The 18,495-nt window shown below is 43.1% G+C and overlaps 1 protein-coding gene and 1 non-coding gene across 3 annotated transcripts; one reads left to right on the top strand and one right to left on the bottom strand.

Moving 5' to 3' along the window:
- Positions 1-7: 7 nt before the first annotated feature.
- On the bottom strand, positions 8-18,427 carry IDH1 (isocitrate dehydrogenase (NADP(+)) 1). Of its 2 annotated transcripts, none has more exons than XM_047872819.1 (10): positions 18,288-18,427; positions 17,165-17,230; positions 14,392-14,576; positions 11,475-11,766; positions 8,593-8,698; positions 6,676-6,853; positions 5,506-5,657; positions 3,439-3,579; positions 2,148-2,310; positions 8-954 (listed from the first exon to the last, which is right to left on the bottom strand). In XM_047872819.1, the coding sequence occupies exons 3-10, from the start codon at positions 14,511-14,513 to the stop codon at positions 864-866; spliced, it is 1,245 nt and encodes a 414-aa protein (XP_047728775.1). In that variant the 5' UTR covers positions 14,514-14,576; positions 17,165-17,230; positions 18,288-18,427; the 3' UTR covers positions 8-863. The 2 variants fall into 2 exon arrangements, with proteins under 2 accessions (XP_047728775.1, XP_047728776.1); XM_047872820.1 differs by lacking the exon at positions 18,288-18,427 and adding an exon at positions 17,400-17,613.
- LOC125174167 (U6 spliceosomal RNA) lies at positions 10,253-10,357 on the top strand. Its single transcript, XR_007155297.1, has one exon. It is a non-coding gene; the product is annotated as a U6 spliceosomal RNA (small nuclear RNA).
- Positions 18,428-18,495: the final 68 nt, after the last annotated feature.

Here is an 18,495-nt window from a genome sequence, read left to right as displayed (position 1 = left end):
CCAAGACTAGTCGTTAGCACTTGATTTTAATTAACATTAACAGTTCAGATGAAGAACAGACTAGAATAGTGTTTAATAATCAACTTCTGAAAAATCACATTTTATAGAAGGGAAATAAAACAGGCCAACAGAAGTCCAAAAAAGGTACAGCTTGTATTATTGCACTTGGAAGAAATACGCTGCTCAGGGTGGCAGAATACTCAGGCCACACAAGGCTGGGAGGATGAGACAAACACAGGGGACAACCCCCAGGTAGTATTTATTTTGGATTACAAATGCTCCGGTGGCCTCAAAAGTATTTAGCTTTTTCCAAACATTCAAGAAGAGCTCATTACAAAAGTGACTGTGGTATCTCCAACACGTTTTAGTCACACCTATGCTCTTCGTCCCAAATTACAGCCAAGTTTAACATAACAGCTCTACCTCCCGTAATGGGACATCTGATACACCAAAACCACCCAGCGCCCGGGCCAGGGAGAGTGGAGAAGGGAGTGAATTTTTACTTCACATATGTTTTAGGGAACGATACTATGACTAGAGGTTACCCTTTCAAGCACTCTTCATTTTGGTCATTTGTATGGGAACATGAGAAAAAGTGACAATGAGTACAAATGAGTATTAAAGTAATTCCTAGGCTACTAGTAGAAAATAAAATTTAAAAAAGTCCCCTGCCACGTTCACGAGGGTGGCCTAACCATATGTGTAAGAAAAAGGCTGTAAACTTATAGAAAAGATACACTCTGGCTTCTAAACAAATTACAAAATTGATTTTACCTTTACCCTTGAGTGTTACACAGGAAAATGTAAACCAGTGGACCTAGTTACCAAAAAAACCACATATCCTCCTTAGGTGAGGGACGGCCTTAAAGTTTGGCCTGAGCTAGTTTTATATTCAAGTTTTCTCCGAGTTTGTCCATGAACTCAAACGTATTCAAGTAGTCAGAACGCTGCACGCTAATAAAGGAGGAAAAAGAAAAGAAGGTTAATTAGTTGGTCTGTGATCTGGGAGCAAGTAGAGGAAAAGTCCTAGAAATGCTACGTAGGTGACATTTTATTTATGTCTAGAAGAAAACTATTTAATATTAACAAGCTATAAATGTATGGCTGATGACTGTGCCCAAGGCAGATGGGGCTGACCCAGGCTATAGACAGCAGGCCCGCACGCACCTTCATAGGATGTCTCTTGCCCTGAGTTCTTTGGGGGTGAAACTATCAGAGAGGTTCAGTTCAGACTAATGCTTGGGAGACCGAAATCATCCCACTTGTTATTCCTCTTCTTAAAAATAACAAAACCACTGGCCGCAGTCACTTACTGGATAAGGCATGAGCCTCCTTAAAAAGAATAAAACCTATTCAGGGTACAGCCATGCTTTTATCTACATTCCCACAAATTGTTACATGTCTTGAAAAAAGGTTTAACGCTCTTATTTTTATCATTGTCTCTCTTAAAAAAAATGTTTATATAAGGGACTGGCTAACATAATCATGCTGATAGGCTACAAAGATGGGGCGCCCGCGTGGCTCAGTCAGTTAAGCATCTGACTTCGGCTCAGGTCATGAACTCGCGGTTCGTGAGTTCGAGGCCCGTCTCGAGCCCTGTGCTGACAGCTCAGAGCCGGAGTCTGCTTTGGATTCTGTGCCTCCCTCTCTCTCTGTTCCTCCCCTGGCTCGCACTCTCTCTATCCCTCTCTCAAAAATAAAGATTAAAGAAAACAATAGCCTTGGAGGTCCCTTTCTTTCAACCGCCTATACTTTCTTGTGAAATAAAAACGGAACCTTGTCATCCAGTAACTGTCAACTAGATCAGAGGTCAGCAAACTGCAGTTTGGCCCATGGACTCAATCCAGGCTACAGCCTGGTTTTGTACATAGTTTAATTGGAACACTGCCACATCCATTAGCTTCTGTGTCATTGGTGACTGTTTTCCTTCCACAGTGGCAAAGTTCAATAGCTGTATAGTTTTGAAAAGGCTCTATGTTCCACAAAGTCTGAAATGCTTACGGTAGACACTTTACATATAGTTTCTGTTGACCTCTGAACTAGGTAGTAAATAACAATTTGTATATTTCTGAAAAGCACTGATGTTTTTGAGCCCAATAAAGATAAGTGGTAATTTGGCCACGGGGCTCAGGGAATCTCATACTTACTTGGGCAAACCTTTAATACAAGCAGCCAAGTCCTTGGTCATGAAGCCAGCCTCAATGGTCTCAATACAGACTTCTTCCAAAGCCTTTGCAAAGAAGCTGAGCTCTTTATTGTTATCGAGCTTAGCTCTGTGGGCTAATCCTCTGGTCCAGGCAAAAATGGAAGCTAAAAAAGCAAAACAAAACAGCACTCAGACCAGACCAAGAGGGATTCCCAAATGTTTCACAGTTCTCAAAAACAGAACAATTATTTTTTCTTTTTGTTTAGGTGACTGATTCCATTAGATGTTATCCACATAGGCTATAAGTTTTATAAGAATTGGAAATATTTTGGGGTGCCTGGGTGGCTCAGTCGGTTAAGCACCCAACTTCAGCTTAGGTAATGATCTTGTGGTTCATGATTTTGAGGCCTGCGTTGGGCTGAGAGAGTTGGAGCCTGCTTCGAATTCTGCATCTCCCTCTCTCTCTGCCCTCCCCGGCTCGTGCTCAATCTCCCCATCTCTCTCAAAAATAAGCATTAAAAAAAAAAACAATTGGAAATATTTTACTGAATAGAAACTTTAAAAAATGTCTGTCTTTTTGTAGAGGAGATGTCTTGGGTTTTGTTAGAGCCTTAAAGCACATTTTCACAGTGTGCTTGTAGCACTTGAAGCTTAAGGGATTTACTAATTTGGAATAGGTCACAATCTCTTCTCTCTCTTGTCTATGTTGGCCTCCCTTCCTCTTTCCAAGCTTTTGGAAAGAGCTGACGGAAAGAGCTCTTTTTAAAGAGCTGCCCTTGAAACCCAGTTAGAAGAATCTATCTGTGTGGCTTTTAGATTCTTAGCCATCTGGGACGTTTCGCTGTACCAAAGGAAAAGGAAAATGCTTGCTGACAACATTCTTCTCTGTAATGTGCATTCTACCACAAAATGGAAAAGCATATACTACATTGTGTATATTTCAAGAAGCACATTCATGGGCGCCTGGGTGACTCCGTTGGTTAAGTGCCCGGCTCTTCATTTTGGCTCAGGTCAGGTTTGTGAAATTGAGCCCCATACCGGGTTCTGTCCTGACAGTGTGGATCCTGCTTAGGATTCTCTTCCCCACCCCCACTTCCCCGCCTCTCTCTCAAAATAAATAAATTAATTTAAAAAAAAAATAGTACATTCAAACAGCTCTTACTAGAACAGACCCGATGCTTGGTGAGGACTTCATACACAAAGCATTGGGTAGCCAAAGGAACATGTCTGATTTCCTTTAGAGATCTCCACTCTCTGGCTGGAAATCAACGTAGCAGAAAACACTATCTTACCAATGGGATTGGTGGACGTCTCTTGTCCTTTCTGATACATGCGGTAGTGACGTGTTACAGTCCCATGGGCAGCCTCTGCTTCCACTGTCTTGCCGTCTGGACAAACCAGGACGCTGGTCATCATGCCAAGGGAGCCATAACCTGTATGTGGCAGAGCGTGAAGTACTGGGTACAAGTGCGGGAAGAACACTGGGTCTCTCGGAGAGGAGAGGTCTCAGCAAAGCAAATAAACATAAGCATGTGTAGTCATCACCGATCCTTCTGCCTTTCAGAAAGACGGTCCCTGCTCCACACCCCAGGATCAGGGAGTCTGGAGGGGCTGCATTTCTTCCTCACTTATCTATCTCAGAAGCACCTGCCCCATGATGGAGAGCTCAGGGTCCACCTGCTTATACTGCACCCTAGTGCTGGGACTTCCTCGCTACTGGGGCTTGATTTTCTTATCTGTAAAATGGGAATAAAAGCACCTCCTTCATCGGGTTGTTGTGAGAATTAGATGAATATACATATATTTGTGAATATATGTGAAAAGACTATATATTAACATTCCTTAGAATAGTACCTGCCACAGAGTAAGAGCTCTCAGTATATTGCTGCTATTCGTATGTGCAGATGCTCTGCCGTTCTGGGAAAATAAAGATTAATGGAATTTGTGTCCTGCCATCTTTCTGCTCAGATTCACTGAGACTGGAAAGAACAGCAGGTTGAAAACAGGATGAGATGATCCAAGCACATCCCTCTTGCCCTTGCTGTCTGTAACAGCCTCACAAACAGTCCTATTCTGTCAGAGAAGGACATTGCCACTTTTAAGTCCAGAAAATTGATTTTCCATCTTTTATTCATTTTTTTTTTTACCCTTGAATTCAAAGAATATTTTTCTCCATTTTTGCTACCTCCCAATAGCCTCTGTAGAGTTAATAATGCAAATGTATCATAGGCTGTTACTTTTGTTTTCTGGCTTGACAGTACATAAATAAACAGTGGTTTTGTTTGTTTTCTTTTAAACTCATCTTTGAGTATTGTTACAGACTTCTGCAAGGGATTAGTAGCTCCTTTCATATCATTGTGTTGGTCTGAGGCTTTAGTAGACTCTAAAATGTTTATTGGTTGGAGAAGGTCAGGAACCATATCCATAGTGAGTCTGTCGATCTTTAATACTAGGAGACACTCAGTACCACCGTCAAAACTGGGGACAAGAAATGGTGTGAGTCCAAAGTAGTTCATACTCTAGAAAAGAATGCACGTGAGGACGGCCTTGCTGCCTTTTGACTGTTCAGCTGCACTGAGGTCTCATTTATCTATAGGCTCTGCTCCAGGTATCTCGTCAGTGCATTAATGGACAATACACTTCAGAAGTCCTATTCCAAAGTCCTTTGAAATATCTTGACAACATCCCTCCAGAGACACTCTTCGCTGCTACAAGGACATTTAGAAACAGTGGAGAGATTTGGGTCCCTTTCCAAGAAATCCAAGAAAACAAGGAACAGTTTCCCTTATCCACCGTGGAAGCCTCGTAAAGCACCACTCCTTCCTCTATGTACTCAGCACAAAGGGTTATGAGGATGTGGAGAAACAGAAGGAGAGTAAAGAGAGTCGTCTAAGTCATTTATCGGACATCAAACTTCTCTTTAACTGGGTTCATCTACTGATTTTCAAACTGGTAGGAGATACTTAACTTTTCATAAGAGAAAAGAAAAAGTAGCACTTCCTGGGGGAAACGCAAACATAATTAAGGTTAACACACCATTTATCAGGGAAGATTCGAGTTTGCCATGGGTAACTGAAATTGAAGGGCAACTTGGTACTGAAGCAATCGGGGCAGAGAGAGTTTCTGCCGATCTGGCCCTTCCCTCTGGCATGGAGCCCCCGGTTCTTGGAATTTCTGTGAACAGCCCGGGGGCTTCTCTGCTCAATTCCTCGTGTCAGCTGAGAAGATGGAACAGAATGGCCTGCACTGCTAACACTTCGTGATTTTACAAACAATGGGCTGCGAACTAGAGAACTACCCCGCATGACCAACATGATGCAGGCTGAGTTCCACCTCTACTTGGTCCTTCAGCTCCTTACCTTGGGCCACGGAGTCCGACTGCACATCGCCGTCATAGTTCTTACAGGCCCAGATGAAGCCCCCCTCGGATTTCATAGCTTGGGCCACCATGTCATCAATGAGCCTATGCTCATACCAAATATTGTGGGCTTCGAATTGGGATTTGTACTGCCTAAGAAGCAAGAGAGAAAAGGGAATTAAAAAGGAACTGGTTTTGGTAGGGACAGCACCTGCTTCTCCAAAGGGGGTGGGGATGGGGCTAGAAGCAGCATTTTTTAGTGGCAGCAGCACAGACTTGAGAAGCTGATAGACCTAAGCTCAAATCCTGCCCATTTTCTAGCTGTGATCCCCCAAGCCCCCTGCCTGTCAGAGCAATTTCACCTCCTTTGCAGAGATGTGAGAATGTCCCCAGCATTATTTTTAGTTTTCACTACACTGCTGATCAGATTCTAGAGACATAGCTTACTTTAAGAATGTAATAATGTATCTCTCAGGAAACTAGGACAGCTCCTGGAGTTGGTATGGATGGGTAGGAGAAGAGGAATTAAGATGTCTTAAGAAAGATACCTAAAATCTAAGCCCTGGCCTCAACACGTGCACCTGAAAGGGAGTTGTGCCATCTTAAAAGTTAACACATACTCCCGTGTTGTTGAACCTGAAGCTGTTATAAAAGTAGACTTGAGTTCAAATAGCCCCCGCAGAGTTCTAAATCACAACAGGCTTCAGAAAGAGTGAAAATGTGCCCAACTTAGAAACTCATATGTTTGAAAAATCAGAATTTTCTTTCTTTCTTTCTTTTTTGTAAAGATTTTATTTTTGAGTAATCTCTACACCCAACATGGAGATTGAACTCAATCCCGAGTTCAAGAGTTGCATGCTCCACCAACTGAGCCAGCCAGGTGCCCTGAAAAATTAGAACTTTCTATCGGGCACCTGCATTCAAATACTAAACAATTCTGGCTCTGAAAAAAATAAATGTGGGACCCTTATTTGAAAACATTTACCTTGTAAAAGCAACTCAGAAGTGCTTTTGTTTCATGTCTGTTAAATCTTAGTTTGCCCTTAACTTTATGAGACAGAGATGGTTTTCATTCCATTTGTCCCAGAATCAAAGGGATAAGGATGCAAATTCTATACTACAAATGCCAGCTTATTATAGAAAAAAGAAAAAAGGAAAGAACTGTAGTTACTTGTCATATATTTCCTGAAAGATGTCTTTAAAACGTCCATCATATTTCTTCAGAATAGTGTTTTTGGTGCTCAGATACAAAGGCCAACTCTTAGACAGAGCCATCTGGAAAGAACTGTGTGCAAAATCTTCAATTGACTTATCTTGATTGTACATCCCCATGGCAACACCACCACCTTCTGTTGGGGGGACACCAATGAGAGGAGAAAGGAGAAGGGTAAATGGGGTAGAGTTGTAACAAGTCCAAATCCACCTACCACCACCCAAGCACCCAATCCCCAGCTCCCGTGTCTGGGCCCAGGCTTCCAAAAGTCCCAGCCAGGCTTCAAACGTGAATATTCCATGAGTTCCTGGGGCAAGTGATTGCAACAAAGTCACCTCTCAGTAAGGACATTCTAACTTGTTTTGAAAGGGCAATAGAAGAGAGAAAAACATGGTCTATAGGATCCTGAAGATATCAAGATACGAAAAACTACTGATATGAACCAGAAATACACTCAAGAGGGGGTGAATATCTAGGCTGTCTTTCACACTTTTATTATTTTTTTAAGTTTATTTATTTTGAGAGAGAGAGAGCAAGAGGGAGCACGAGCAGGGGAGGGACAGAGAGAGAGAGAGAGAGAGAGAGAATCCCAAGCACTGACAGTGCAGAGCCTGATGCAGGGCTGAAACTCACGAACCGTGAGATCATGACCTGGGCCGAAATCAAGGGTCAGATGCTTAACTGACTGAGCCATCCAGGTGCCCCTGCGTTTCACACTTTTAAAATTTCATGTGTTTTAAACTCTAAGTGTGTGCTCCATCCTCAGCCATTGAAAAAAATTTGCATTTCAAATACTGAATGAGAATTCTCATAATTTCCTGGAGGACACTGAAGATTCATACCCCACTGGCAGAAATAATTATGTTACATGTAACCACTAGTGTTTCACAACTCTTTATTAGTTGAACTCTGTAATTACCAGAAAGTTAGAACTTGAATCTGTGCCACTGCCCAGGGCCAATTTAGCCTCAAAATGTGCAAGGCCAAATCCTGCAGGACTAGATTCTGTTAAAATGATATTATTTAGAGGAGGCAACAAGAACACAGGCTAAGTAGGCTTTGAGCTTTTGTTTGTGTGAGTGCTTTCAACAACTTCAATAGTGGAGAAAGAGGGTTCTCTGTTCTTTCAGCAAACTTTGGGTGGCATTTGCCATAACGAACCTTTGAGACAGCAGGTGGGCAAGAAAAGGCACAAGACAAACGTTCACTTAAACCGAATAAATACTCGGACCAAGAAGAAAATTCAGCACATCTATAACGCAACCATTTTCAATACAAACCCTACCAGAGCAAACGGGCAGATTACATGACAGGTGACATGGGATTATTAATGTCTGATTCATACAATTTATGCACAACAGATTCCTGCCAACCTTCCCTCCATGTTTTAAGAGAAGTGCAAGTATCTACCTGTCTTTGCCCACATGCGTTTCCAATTAAGTGGCTAGTGTCTCTTGTGTCTTTATTCCACACCGTGGGAAGGCACGGAAGTCAATTACTTCTCCATGCTAGATTTTGGGTCCTATAGAAATGTTGTAGCTTCCAGGTTGTATTTTTGGCAGCCACCTAAGTTTTTTTTTTTTTTTTCAACGTTTTTTATTTATTTTTGGGACAGAGAGAGACAGAGCATGAACGGGGGAGGGGCAGAGAGAGAGGGAGACACAGAATCGGAAGCAGGCTCCAGGCTCTGAGCCATCAGCCCAGAGCCCGACGCGGGCTAGAACTCACGGTCCGCAAGATCGTGACCTGGCTGAAGTCGGACGCTTAACCGACTGCGCCACCCAGGTGCCCCAGTAACTAAGTTTTAAGAAACAGCAATGACATTGTCTAAATGATCTGTAAAAAATTAAAAGAGGGAGCTCGCGACGGACCTACCTTCAAAGTTATGTACCAGGTATGTCATTTTTTTGGATCCATCACTTGACGTGTAGGTTATCTCTACTTTTCCAGGCCCAGGAACGACAAAATCAGTGGCTCTATACTGTGAAGGGGGTGGAAAAGGTATAAAGAAAATAAAATAGCCTTTCAAGAATTATAAGAAAAACAAAAATCACAGAATACAGAGCTGGAAGATACCTGGACAAAAAGGGCAGTGTGGCTCAACCTTCATATATTTGAGAGATGGGAAAAAAAAAGGTCCAGAGCTTTCCCAAAGCAAGTTAATCCTAGCGTACATTGAAAACCAGTATTTATTGGCTGCCTACCATGTACAGGGCAGTTTTCTGAGCATTGATAAAAAGAGGAGAATAACATCAAGCATTTTCTCTTAGGAAGCTTATAACTCAATAAAGACATACGAAAGTGAGAAGCAACATAAGAGCTTTCAAATGGCAGAAAAGGGACTTAGATAAGAAATGCAACACGATGACAGAGAGAAATGACCATGACCTGGAGGTCAGGGAAGTCTTCCCACAGGGGGGTGACAGCACACTAGCTACAACATTGATGGTGGTGAGACACAGCTAATGCTTTGTCCTCACTGACAGGTGCTTTAAGTGACTGACTACAATCATCTCATTTCATCTGAGTATTACATTGGTCCTACAAGGAAGGAACTGTGATATGGTAAAAACACATCTAACACATCTAGGGTCTAAAGACTTGGGATCCGATCCTTAGACCCACAGGACTCAGTCTACTATAATTCATGGTTGTTATTACTACCAACACCAGTCCAGGATTTATCCAAAAGCAGCAGTGATTGCGGAAGTAGCTGCGACACTTTGGTGGCCCTTAGGAAAGGACCTTACGAGGACAGTCATCTTGGCTCACCAGAGTGAGCTACTCTAGGGAAACACGTGGCCAGCCCATACTGGGCATCTGTCAACTTTTGCTGCACTGTACCCTCTTTGATGATTTAAATTAGAATAGTTTCACAGTCAGGTACCAGTCAACCCTACTTACTTACGTTTGTATAGAGTAACACTGACGATGGCTGGTAGAAGAGCTGTAAATATCTTTTCTACCGAGAGTGTGTTTCTGCCACGTAAAGTCCTTCCCTATGGGTGGTCATTTATTCCCATTTCTCCAAAGGAAGACATGGAGGCACCAAAGCACCACGGATACTTTGTAGAGGTTTATGTACAGTTAAATGATTAGGGTTGAATCAACCTGAGGCTTAGAATTTTCAATCTGGACTTTAATAGAGAATGACCATTCTTCCAAGTGACTGATACCAAAACAATTGAGACAGGCGGGAGGAGGGGGATGGGGGAGGTGAAAAAGACACCGCTGCGCTCAGAAGAACTTAAGAGCAGTATTCCCAGGATTGGTGAGTTTGTAGCGCTGTGGTCTACATTTTCTCTCCGGGGCCTCCAGGAGGGACCTGTGAAAGGTTTGGCCAGGACGAAGGGGTAGTTTGAACCACAGGGTGGAGCAGAGTGAACTGACCCTCAAGGACTGACCCAGTGACTCTGTCCCCAGGAACAGAGTGGTCAGCCCTGGCCACACTGCTTTTGAGGATGGCTATGTCGAAGCCTCTGGATCTCAGTGTTCGAGGTTCTTGTTTGAAAGGCTCTTTCAAGACATAAGCTGTGCCTGCTTCGGCAGTATGTATACTAAAATTGGAATGATACGGAGAAGATTAGCACGGCCCCTGCGCGAGGATGACACACAAATTCGTGAAGCTTCCGTATTTTTACAGAGGGTTTCTGGAGGGGGATGGGCTAAATGGGTAAGGGGCACTAAGGAATCGACTCCTGAAATCATTGTTGCACGATATGCTAACTAATTGGATGTAAATTTAAAATAACAACAACATAAATAAATAAAGCTAAAAAAAAAAAAAGACATTAAGCTGCTTTTTATGAAAGACTGAAACCTCTCTTTCAGCACCGTGTTTGTTCAGTTGGCAATTTTTCTGTTTAACTTGGCAATGAGCCGACTTGTGTGAAAGTACAGAAACTATACTTTTTTTGTCCCCCATGTAGGAAAAGGAATATTTTAAAGAGAATGCTTTCAACTACTGCATCAGTTTTTCTTTTTATGTATAAAGTCATGTTCAGTACAATCTTTGGTGGTTCTCAACCCTGCCTGCCTTCTGGAATCGCCTGGGAGCTTCTGATTCAGTTGGTGTAGGGTAAAACTCATGCACTGGAATTAAAACAAAAAAACCACATTTGTTTAAAAAGCAAAACAGGGGCGCCTGGGTGGCGCAGTCGGTTAAGCGTCCGACTTCAGCCAGGTCACGATCTCGCAGTCCGTGAGTTCGAGCCCCGCGTCAGGCTCTGGGCTGATGGCTCAGAGCCTGGAGCCTGTTTCCGATTCTGTGTCTCCCTCTCTCTCTGCCCCTTGCCTGTTCATGCTCTGTCTCTCTCTGTCCCAAAAATAAAATACACATTGAAAAAAAAAAAAAAAATTTAAAAAGCAAAACAAAACGAAAACTGAAAAACCCAGAAAGGGATCTTATTGCATAGCCAGGGCGAAGAGCCACTAAACTGGTTGAACCATGGGAAAGGACACAAAAATGGCAATATAATACAGTTTAAGTGCAAAAACAGATACAGGAAGAAAAAAACCCATCTGAAAAAAAAAATCACTTGTGTTGACACAGGTACCTACCTGTAAGTTTATCTATATTTAGGTACACCTAAATATGCCTAAATATACAGATATACACATACATATTTCTCAATTTGGCATCTCACTTAAAGGGACTAGACACCAAAAGAATAAAACAGAAAATCAGAACTTCTAGGCAGCCACAGGTCATGAAAAAAAAAAGGCATGGAAAACCAAATCATGCCAACACGACTTACTTGATCCCCATAAGCATGACGACCTATGATGATAGGTTTTACCCAACCGCTCACAAGACGGGGGATATTTTTGCAGATGATAGCTTCCCTGAAGACAGTGCCGCCCAGAATATTTCGGATGGTGCCATTTGGTGACTTCCACATTTGCTTCAACTTGAACTCCTCAACCCTCTTCTCATCGGGGGTGATGGTAGCACATTTGACACCAACGTTGTACTTCTTTATAGCTTCTGCAGCATCCTTGGTGACCTGGTCGCCGGTGGCATCGCGATTCTCTATGCCTAAATCATAGCTGGGAGGGAAAAACCGTGAAGTGTAACTCTCCAGGCAAACTGATGAGTGATGGAGGTACTATGGTCTAAGGTAACTCATTAGTTACCATTCTATCACCACGCACCATTCTATGCATGGTGATGGCAGGCAGAGCCTGCCCCGCAGAACGTGATGGTTCAAAACACACCCAAATCTGCCAACCTTTAGGGTCAGTGCACCCTGGACACAGAAGATGGTTGTCAACCAAACAAAGCACAAAGAGAGGCTAAGACTCTGGGCCTCACCTGCCTGTGGTGTGGGAAGACGTTTAGAAGGCACCTGAATAGAAACCATTGTGCTCTGGCCCTTTGTGTGCTCTTTACCATAAAGAGGCAATAATAGGACAGGAGCAGACTTCCTTCCATAAAATTAGCATAAAAACAGAAGCCTAAGCACCTTATTTTTTCCTTGGTAAATATTGTGTGTAAAAATAAGGGGGTCAGAGGGTTTAAAGGATTTTTTGTATTCAAGTGCTGGGAGCTATACATGTGACAGCTCACTCAGAGAGTTATAGCTTAATATACACCAACTCCCAGGCCGCAGGTTATTCAGAACTGGAAAGAGTGCTGATTGTTCATCAGGCACAGAGAACAATTAAAGGCTTATCTAAAGTATGAAACAGTTTGTCAAAAACAGGAGAGACAAAACGGTGACATAACAATTCGTGTTGTTTTCTGAGGCTTTACAAACGTTTTTCAGCTTTCAGAACTTGTGAAACCATTAACACTTTGTTTTTCAGTTCCTTTTAGTTTTTGTTTTCCTTTCCTTAGCTATCCCAACTTGCAGTGTAAACGCCAAGGTAGCAATCTTAAGGTATTTCCAAATAAAAATTATTCCAAACTGCTTTGACCTTGGGTAATTCACGGAAGTCTAACAAATCCATGGACTCTCTTATCTTCTGGCATAGGAAATGCTGAATGTTTACAAATGTCTAATCCTAACTCAACTAGGGACTGCAGTCAGCACTTTTCATGTTCGTAGGAACCATTTTTCATCAGCAGCATCTACCAGCAAAGTAGTGGAATTTTTGCTTCTCTTTTAATATTTCTAACAGAAAAGAATGAGTAAGTGGTCTGGACTCCTGTATAGCCTGCAGAAAACAAAACAAACAAATCACTCCACTCCCCTCAAAAAGAACCCATGATGTAATAATAATAGCAATTTTGAAACAACTTAAAACTTGTTTGAGCCTCCCAAAATTCTTCACTCTGCAGACAGTCACTGTTCTCCTTCTAGGCATAATGACTGTCCTCAAAAAAATTTTTATAATGTTTATTCATTTTTGAGAGATGGAGAGAGACAGAGTATGAGTGGGGGAGGAGCAGAGAGAGAGAGAGAGGGAGACACAGAATTCGAAGCAGGTTCCAGGCTCTGAGCTGTCAGCAGAGAGCCTGATGCAGGGCTCGAACCCATGAATCGCTAGATCTGAGCCGAAGTCGGATGCTTAACCAACTGAGCCACCCAGGCGCCCCCATAATGACTGTCCTTTAAAAGTCCTTATGCCCCTAAGGCTAATGAGGCTTAAAGCTTCTTTGCAGCTATTATACAATTTGCAAGAACTCTGCAAATTCACTTATTGCCATGTCAAGTCCTGAAACAGGAGAGTGCTCATAAAATGCTTCTTTAACCCACTTGGATGATGTTTTTTATGCTTCATTTCCTGTATGCTTGGTGGACCTCTGCAGGTATTTGCTTCTTCTCATGGTTGCAATATAGACCTTATCAACGGCTGAGGCTTAGAATAATTAAAAAGGGTGTCTAGTGACACCACGTGAATGAAGTATCTACACCTAAGCAAACAACAGGTCCTCAGGATACAGTCTTATGAATAATTCCGGGTCAACGCAAACACACTTAGAAGTGCCAGCAGTCCAGCTGAACTGTGTCGGTCAACATTTTGCCATGCCAGGCTTCAGCCACGGCCCCGTTGGAAAAATTCTGTCTCTACCTTGTTCAAATGCACACAGAGCATGAGCAAGGTTATGAAAAATCACAGGGAACAAAGCAGAAAGAATTCCACAGAGACTTTCATGCCTATTTCCAAACATGGTAAAGACAGGGCAAAGGCTCAAATCTTTAGAACACGAAAGGTTTAAGGGATTGTCTACTGAAAGGTGGGGGTTGTGTTAGATAATTTCAAGGGTTCTTTCTGTGCTACAGTTGTGTGAAAAGGGCAAGAGCCAAGGAATGAACAGGGGGAGAGGTCCACTGACTAGTTAAGCAGAGTGATAGAAAACAGCGACAGAAAGGACAAAACTGTGTGAACTACATTTACTTTACTGTTCAGTAGAGAATGTACCTCTATTATTTTCCTTTCCACTGATACCTTGTGCTACTCTTAACCACTGATTTATATAAATAGAAGAGGCTTAGAAAGAGCTGAGAATCTTTGTTCCCACCACAATTCTCTTCTGTGGAAAAATGACAAGTCCAGTTTTTCTAGCAATATGTTAAAATTAAAACAGAAGATTCACGCATAGGCATCCCTCCCTCAAAAGTTTTATTCCTAAGATACAGCGCTAGCTCTGTGAAACAGCTAGTTATATCCTGAAATCACTTAGATTATGCTTTCTGAGCTTGCTGCTTAGAAGACTGATTCATTTACCTGTGTAGGTCCAGTTCCACGTAGGGAAAAATGAGTTTTTCTTTAATCAACTCCCAAATGATTCGTGTCATTTCATCTCCTTGCATCTCTACCACAGAACCGCCACGGATTTTTTGAGACATTTTGACTTCAAGAAACCTCTCAGAAGAACAAAAGATAGGACACAGGTCTTCTCGTTTATTTCACTATAGTATAAAAACAAATTCAAACATTTTGGTGACTCCTAAACACGAAACTGCATAAAAAACTATAACAATATATTTACCATTAGAATTCAGCACGTTCTCTGTAAAAAGCACTGTTATGTGCTTCGTGTGTGGTTTTTGAGCCAGCCCTCACAACCCTGTAAGCTGGAAATTATCTTCCCAATTTACTTTGACAGAAGGAAAATAACTTTCTCAAGGCTGTCCCATTAGAGCGCGGGGGAACCAGATTCTAACATGTCCTTAATGATGTAATCACCACTCCTGATGGGTCATCTTATAAAATGAGATTATTTCTGCAATACCATGTTTAGTTGAATCCTTCTATCCAACTTCTTATTTTACTGTACCCTCAAAATGAGCAAAATGAGAGGTGCTAGTATTTCCCCTCCTTTAAGAGGCTATTTTATTTAAAAACAAAACAAAACAAAACAAAAAACAAAACAGAGGCACTTGGGTGGCTCAGTTGGTTGAGCGTCTGACTCTCGATTTTGGCTCAGGTCATGATCTCATAGTTTGTGGGATCAAGCCCCATGTCGGGCTCTGTGTTGACAGTGCAGAACCTGCTTGGGATTCTCTCCCTCTCTCTCTCTGCCCCTCCCCTGCTCATGCTCTCTCTTGCTCTCAAACAAATAAATACACATTAAAACAAACCAACCAAAATAAAACAACTATGATTGAAGGGATTCAATGAGTTCTTTAAACCACGTTTAAGACTAAAATATGAAAAATTTCTGGTGGAATTATGTTTTCCTAGAGACAAAATGGATATTGGGGATGTCACACTAAATATAGAAGTGATTTCTCAATTCAGAAAAATCTGTATATAGAAGGGCTGCTGCCCAGGACCCAAGCATGTCCTGTCCTGTTCCTCAGTATCCTAACTCCTGGACTGTTCCTGGGCAAATGTAAGCTGCCAGAAGGTGGGACAGAGAAATGGAAATTTTCCAGGAAGAGAGGTCTTCCTGGGATGTGAGGGTAGCAAATGCAAATTAATCTGATTCCCAGAAGGAACAGGGTACACCCTCTGGAAGAAGTCAAACTATGAGGCTTAACGGAAAACCGTGTCCTGGGTGTGTTTCCAGAGAGGAGGAGGGGCCCTGAGTCCACTGCAGGTAGGTATCTGTTCCCTTTCATGATGCTCTAATGGAAACTCTTTCCCCAGTACAATATAACTGAAAATGGCTTTTATCCTCTGGAGTTATCAATAAGACTGAGGCCTGAGAACTATTTTAAGCAACTATTAGGTAAGGGGCTTATAAGCGGTATCACTTGACAAAGTTGAACTGAAGTAATTTGACCTTTTTTTTTTTTTTAAGTTTCTTTATTTTTGAGAGAGAGAAAGCACAAGTGGGGGAGGGGCAGAGAGAGAGAGAGAGAGAGAGAGAGAGAGAGAGAATATCCCAAGCAGGCTCCACATTGCCAGCATGTAATTTACAAGTGTAATTTACAGTGGAGCTTTATATGATTCAGTCATGCTGAGCCCACTGTCACATCTGTCCTTGTATTTAAAACAAAACAAAACAAGAGGCAGGAAACTTATCTTAGTCTTGATACAGCTCCATGGCCACATTCCTACATAATATTATATAAGAGTTATGACTTGGCTATTTTTTCTTAATGGCAAATACAATTGATAGGTCATATAGCATCCTTGAAATTTTGATACTGAGTAAATTGCATTTTTAGAACTACTTCCTTCTCAGTCAAAACAAACATTTACTGCAGTAATTTTTCTGTATCTTATAATGCATAACTGAAACATTTCAGGAGTTCCTCACATTATCCATTAAAATTTTACCACGTCCTAACTAAAAAAGTAAAGTCTTTTTGGGGTGCCTGCATGGCTCAGTAGGTTAAGTGTCCAACTCTTGATTTCAGCCCAGGTCATGATCTCATGGTTTGTGAGTTCCAGTCCCACATCAGGCTCTGCACTGACTGTGTGGAGCCTGCTTGGGGTTCTCTCTTTCTCTCTCTCAAAATAAATACATAAACTTAAAAAAAAAAAAAGGTAAAGTTTTTTTTGTAGACCATTGTTTCTTTCAAGGTCGGATATTATTTCTTTTAGACTTAAATTCCATGGGGGTAGGCTTCAGGCCCCACTGGATTCATTTCTCTAACCCTTGCTCCCCAGATTCTCCCTCTCCACCCAAACCCTGACTTCAGAAGGAAGGACTTTTCCAACAGGCCAGTTTAGTGACTCTGAAAGCAGCTGAATTCCCATCTCCTGACACACTTGAGTAATTGCACAAGATACACCTGGACTAATACAGAGTAGTTTAAGGAGAAAGTTGCTTGAGCTTAATTTTCTTTTCATCAACCCCAAATTTTTAGCCACATTGTTTTTAAAAAGCAGAGTTCATGAACTACAGTAATTTCTCGGCCAAAAATTGTCTCTTGCAGAGAAGAGCTGCGCTGAAAGAAACAAGGAAGCAGTTGCAGTTTGTTGTTGGAAATATCCCTGACTCATTCCCTTGCAGTGCCTCCATCTACTCAAGACCTCCAGGACCAATTAAATGCAGCATTGTCACATCAAGAAGTACAGAAGGGGAGAAAGTACTAATTCTCACCTTTACAACTTCTAATCACCCCAACTTCCTTCAATCTTGCAGACTCAGATGAGTGCAGTTTATTTCCTAAAACAAAACAAAAGAGGAATAGAAAAACTTAACGATCAAAATACGCCTGTCAGGAGGACTTAGCTGTTTTTAATACCGGCCAGACAGCCCAGTTTATCTGGTTTAAAGTACAGAGCTGAGTGTACCCAGTGGACCAAAGGCCAGTTTTAGGCGCGCGGGCACCTACCAAATAAAGGTTAAGAGCGCACAAATATCTCTGCCTGCCCACACACTGGAGGGCACGTCAGTGGGCGCGTCCCGGGTTCGTCGTCCGTTAGCTGGTCTTGGGGTTTGCACGTCCTTAGGTGACGCTGTGACCAGCGGGCTCTAGGCCTGCATGCGTCCTTGTGGCCGTTGTGCAAGAGGGCTGCAACCACGCTTGCTCCGCTCCTCTCTCCAGGTCTGCAAGCCCACCCCTTCCTTCTGCTGCGCAGGAACCTTTAAACCTCTGGCGCCAGGAGCATGCCGGGGGAACTGGAGATCCGCTTGGGGGCGGAGGGGTCTCCTCCACCTCCACTCCACCCCCTCCACGCCCCCGAGAGGACGCTTCCACTCTACCGCACTGCTAGTTCCAGCCACCTGAGTTCGCTGCACACGCCCAAGTCCATGGCTTCCACCTTTCTTTGCATGCAGCTCCCCACTGCCGCACTTTTTCTTCTCCCTAAACCCAAAACTTAGTCTTCCACGCATACTGGCATTCTCCCACCGCTCGATTTTCCTTTCTGCATGCAAACCCGGCCTTCTATGTGTCACTGCAAGCAACTCTGTGCCGCTCAATTTCACCATTCCGAGACCAAGAGCGGGCCTTCTCCACATTCTGGCATCTAGGACCTTCTTCCCCACGTCTCTTTCCCATACACAGGGATCCAGCACCTTCCTCCTCCCCACGTCTCTTTCCCACTCCCAGCCTGGATTTTCCCCGCTTCCTTTCGACCAGGGCTCGCCGCTAAATTTCTCCCTCCAGACCCAAGATCCGAGCTTTCTTCCTTTTTTCCCCACTCCAGCTATTGGCGGGCTCTCAGAGCCTCCCCGCAAAAGCCAGGGGCCCGAGCTGCCCCTCGAAGTCTGCGGTTACCTGCAGGAGAAGGTACGCGGGAGATAAGCCGGGGGCGCCACAGCCACTCACACGTTGAAGCTCACAAGGGTCTACACTGGTAATGCCAGCTGGGCCCCAGCTGTTTCGGCTTCTGACACCGCCTCCGCACCAACCCAGGAGGCGGCCGACAGGGCGGAGCCTTGGCACGGACACGCTTTTGTCCCCTCCCAGGCCCGCCCCCTCAGCC

Source organism: Prionailurus viverrinus, chromosome C1 (genome assembly GCF_022837055.1).
Source record: "Prionailurus viverrinus isolate Anna chromosome C1, UM_Priviv_1.0, whole genome shotgun sequence".
Classification (NCBI taxonomy): Eukaryota; Metazoa; Chordata; class Mammalia; order Carnivora; family Felidae; genus Prionailurus; species Prionailurus viverrinus.
The sequence above is the reverse complement of the archived record's forward strand: the minus strand, read 5'-3'. Positions and strand labels throughout refer to the sequence as shown.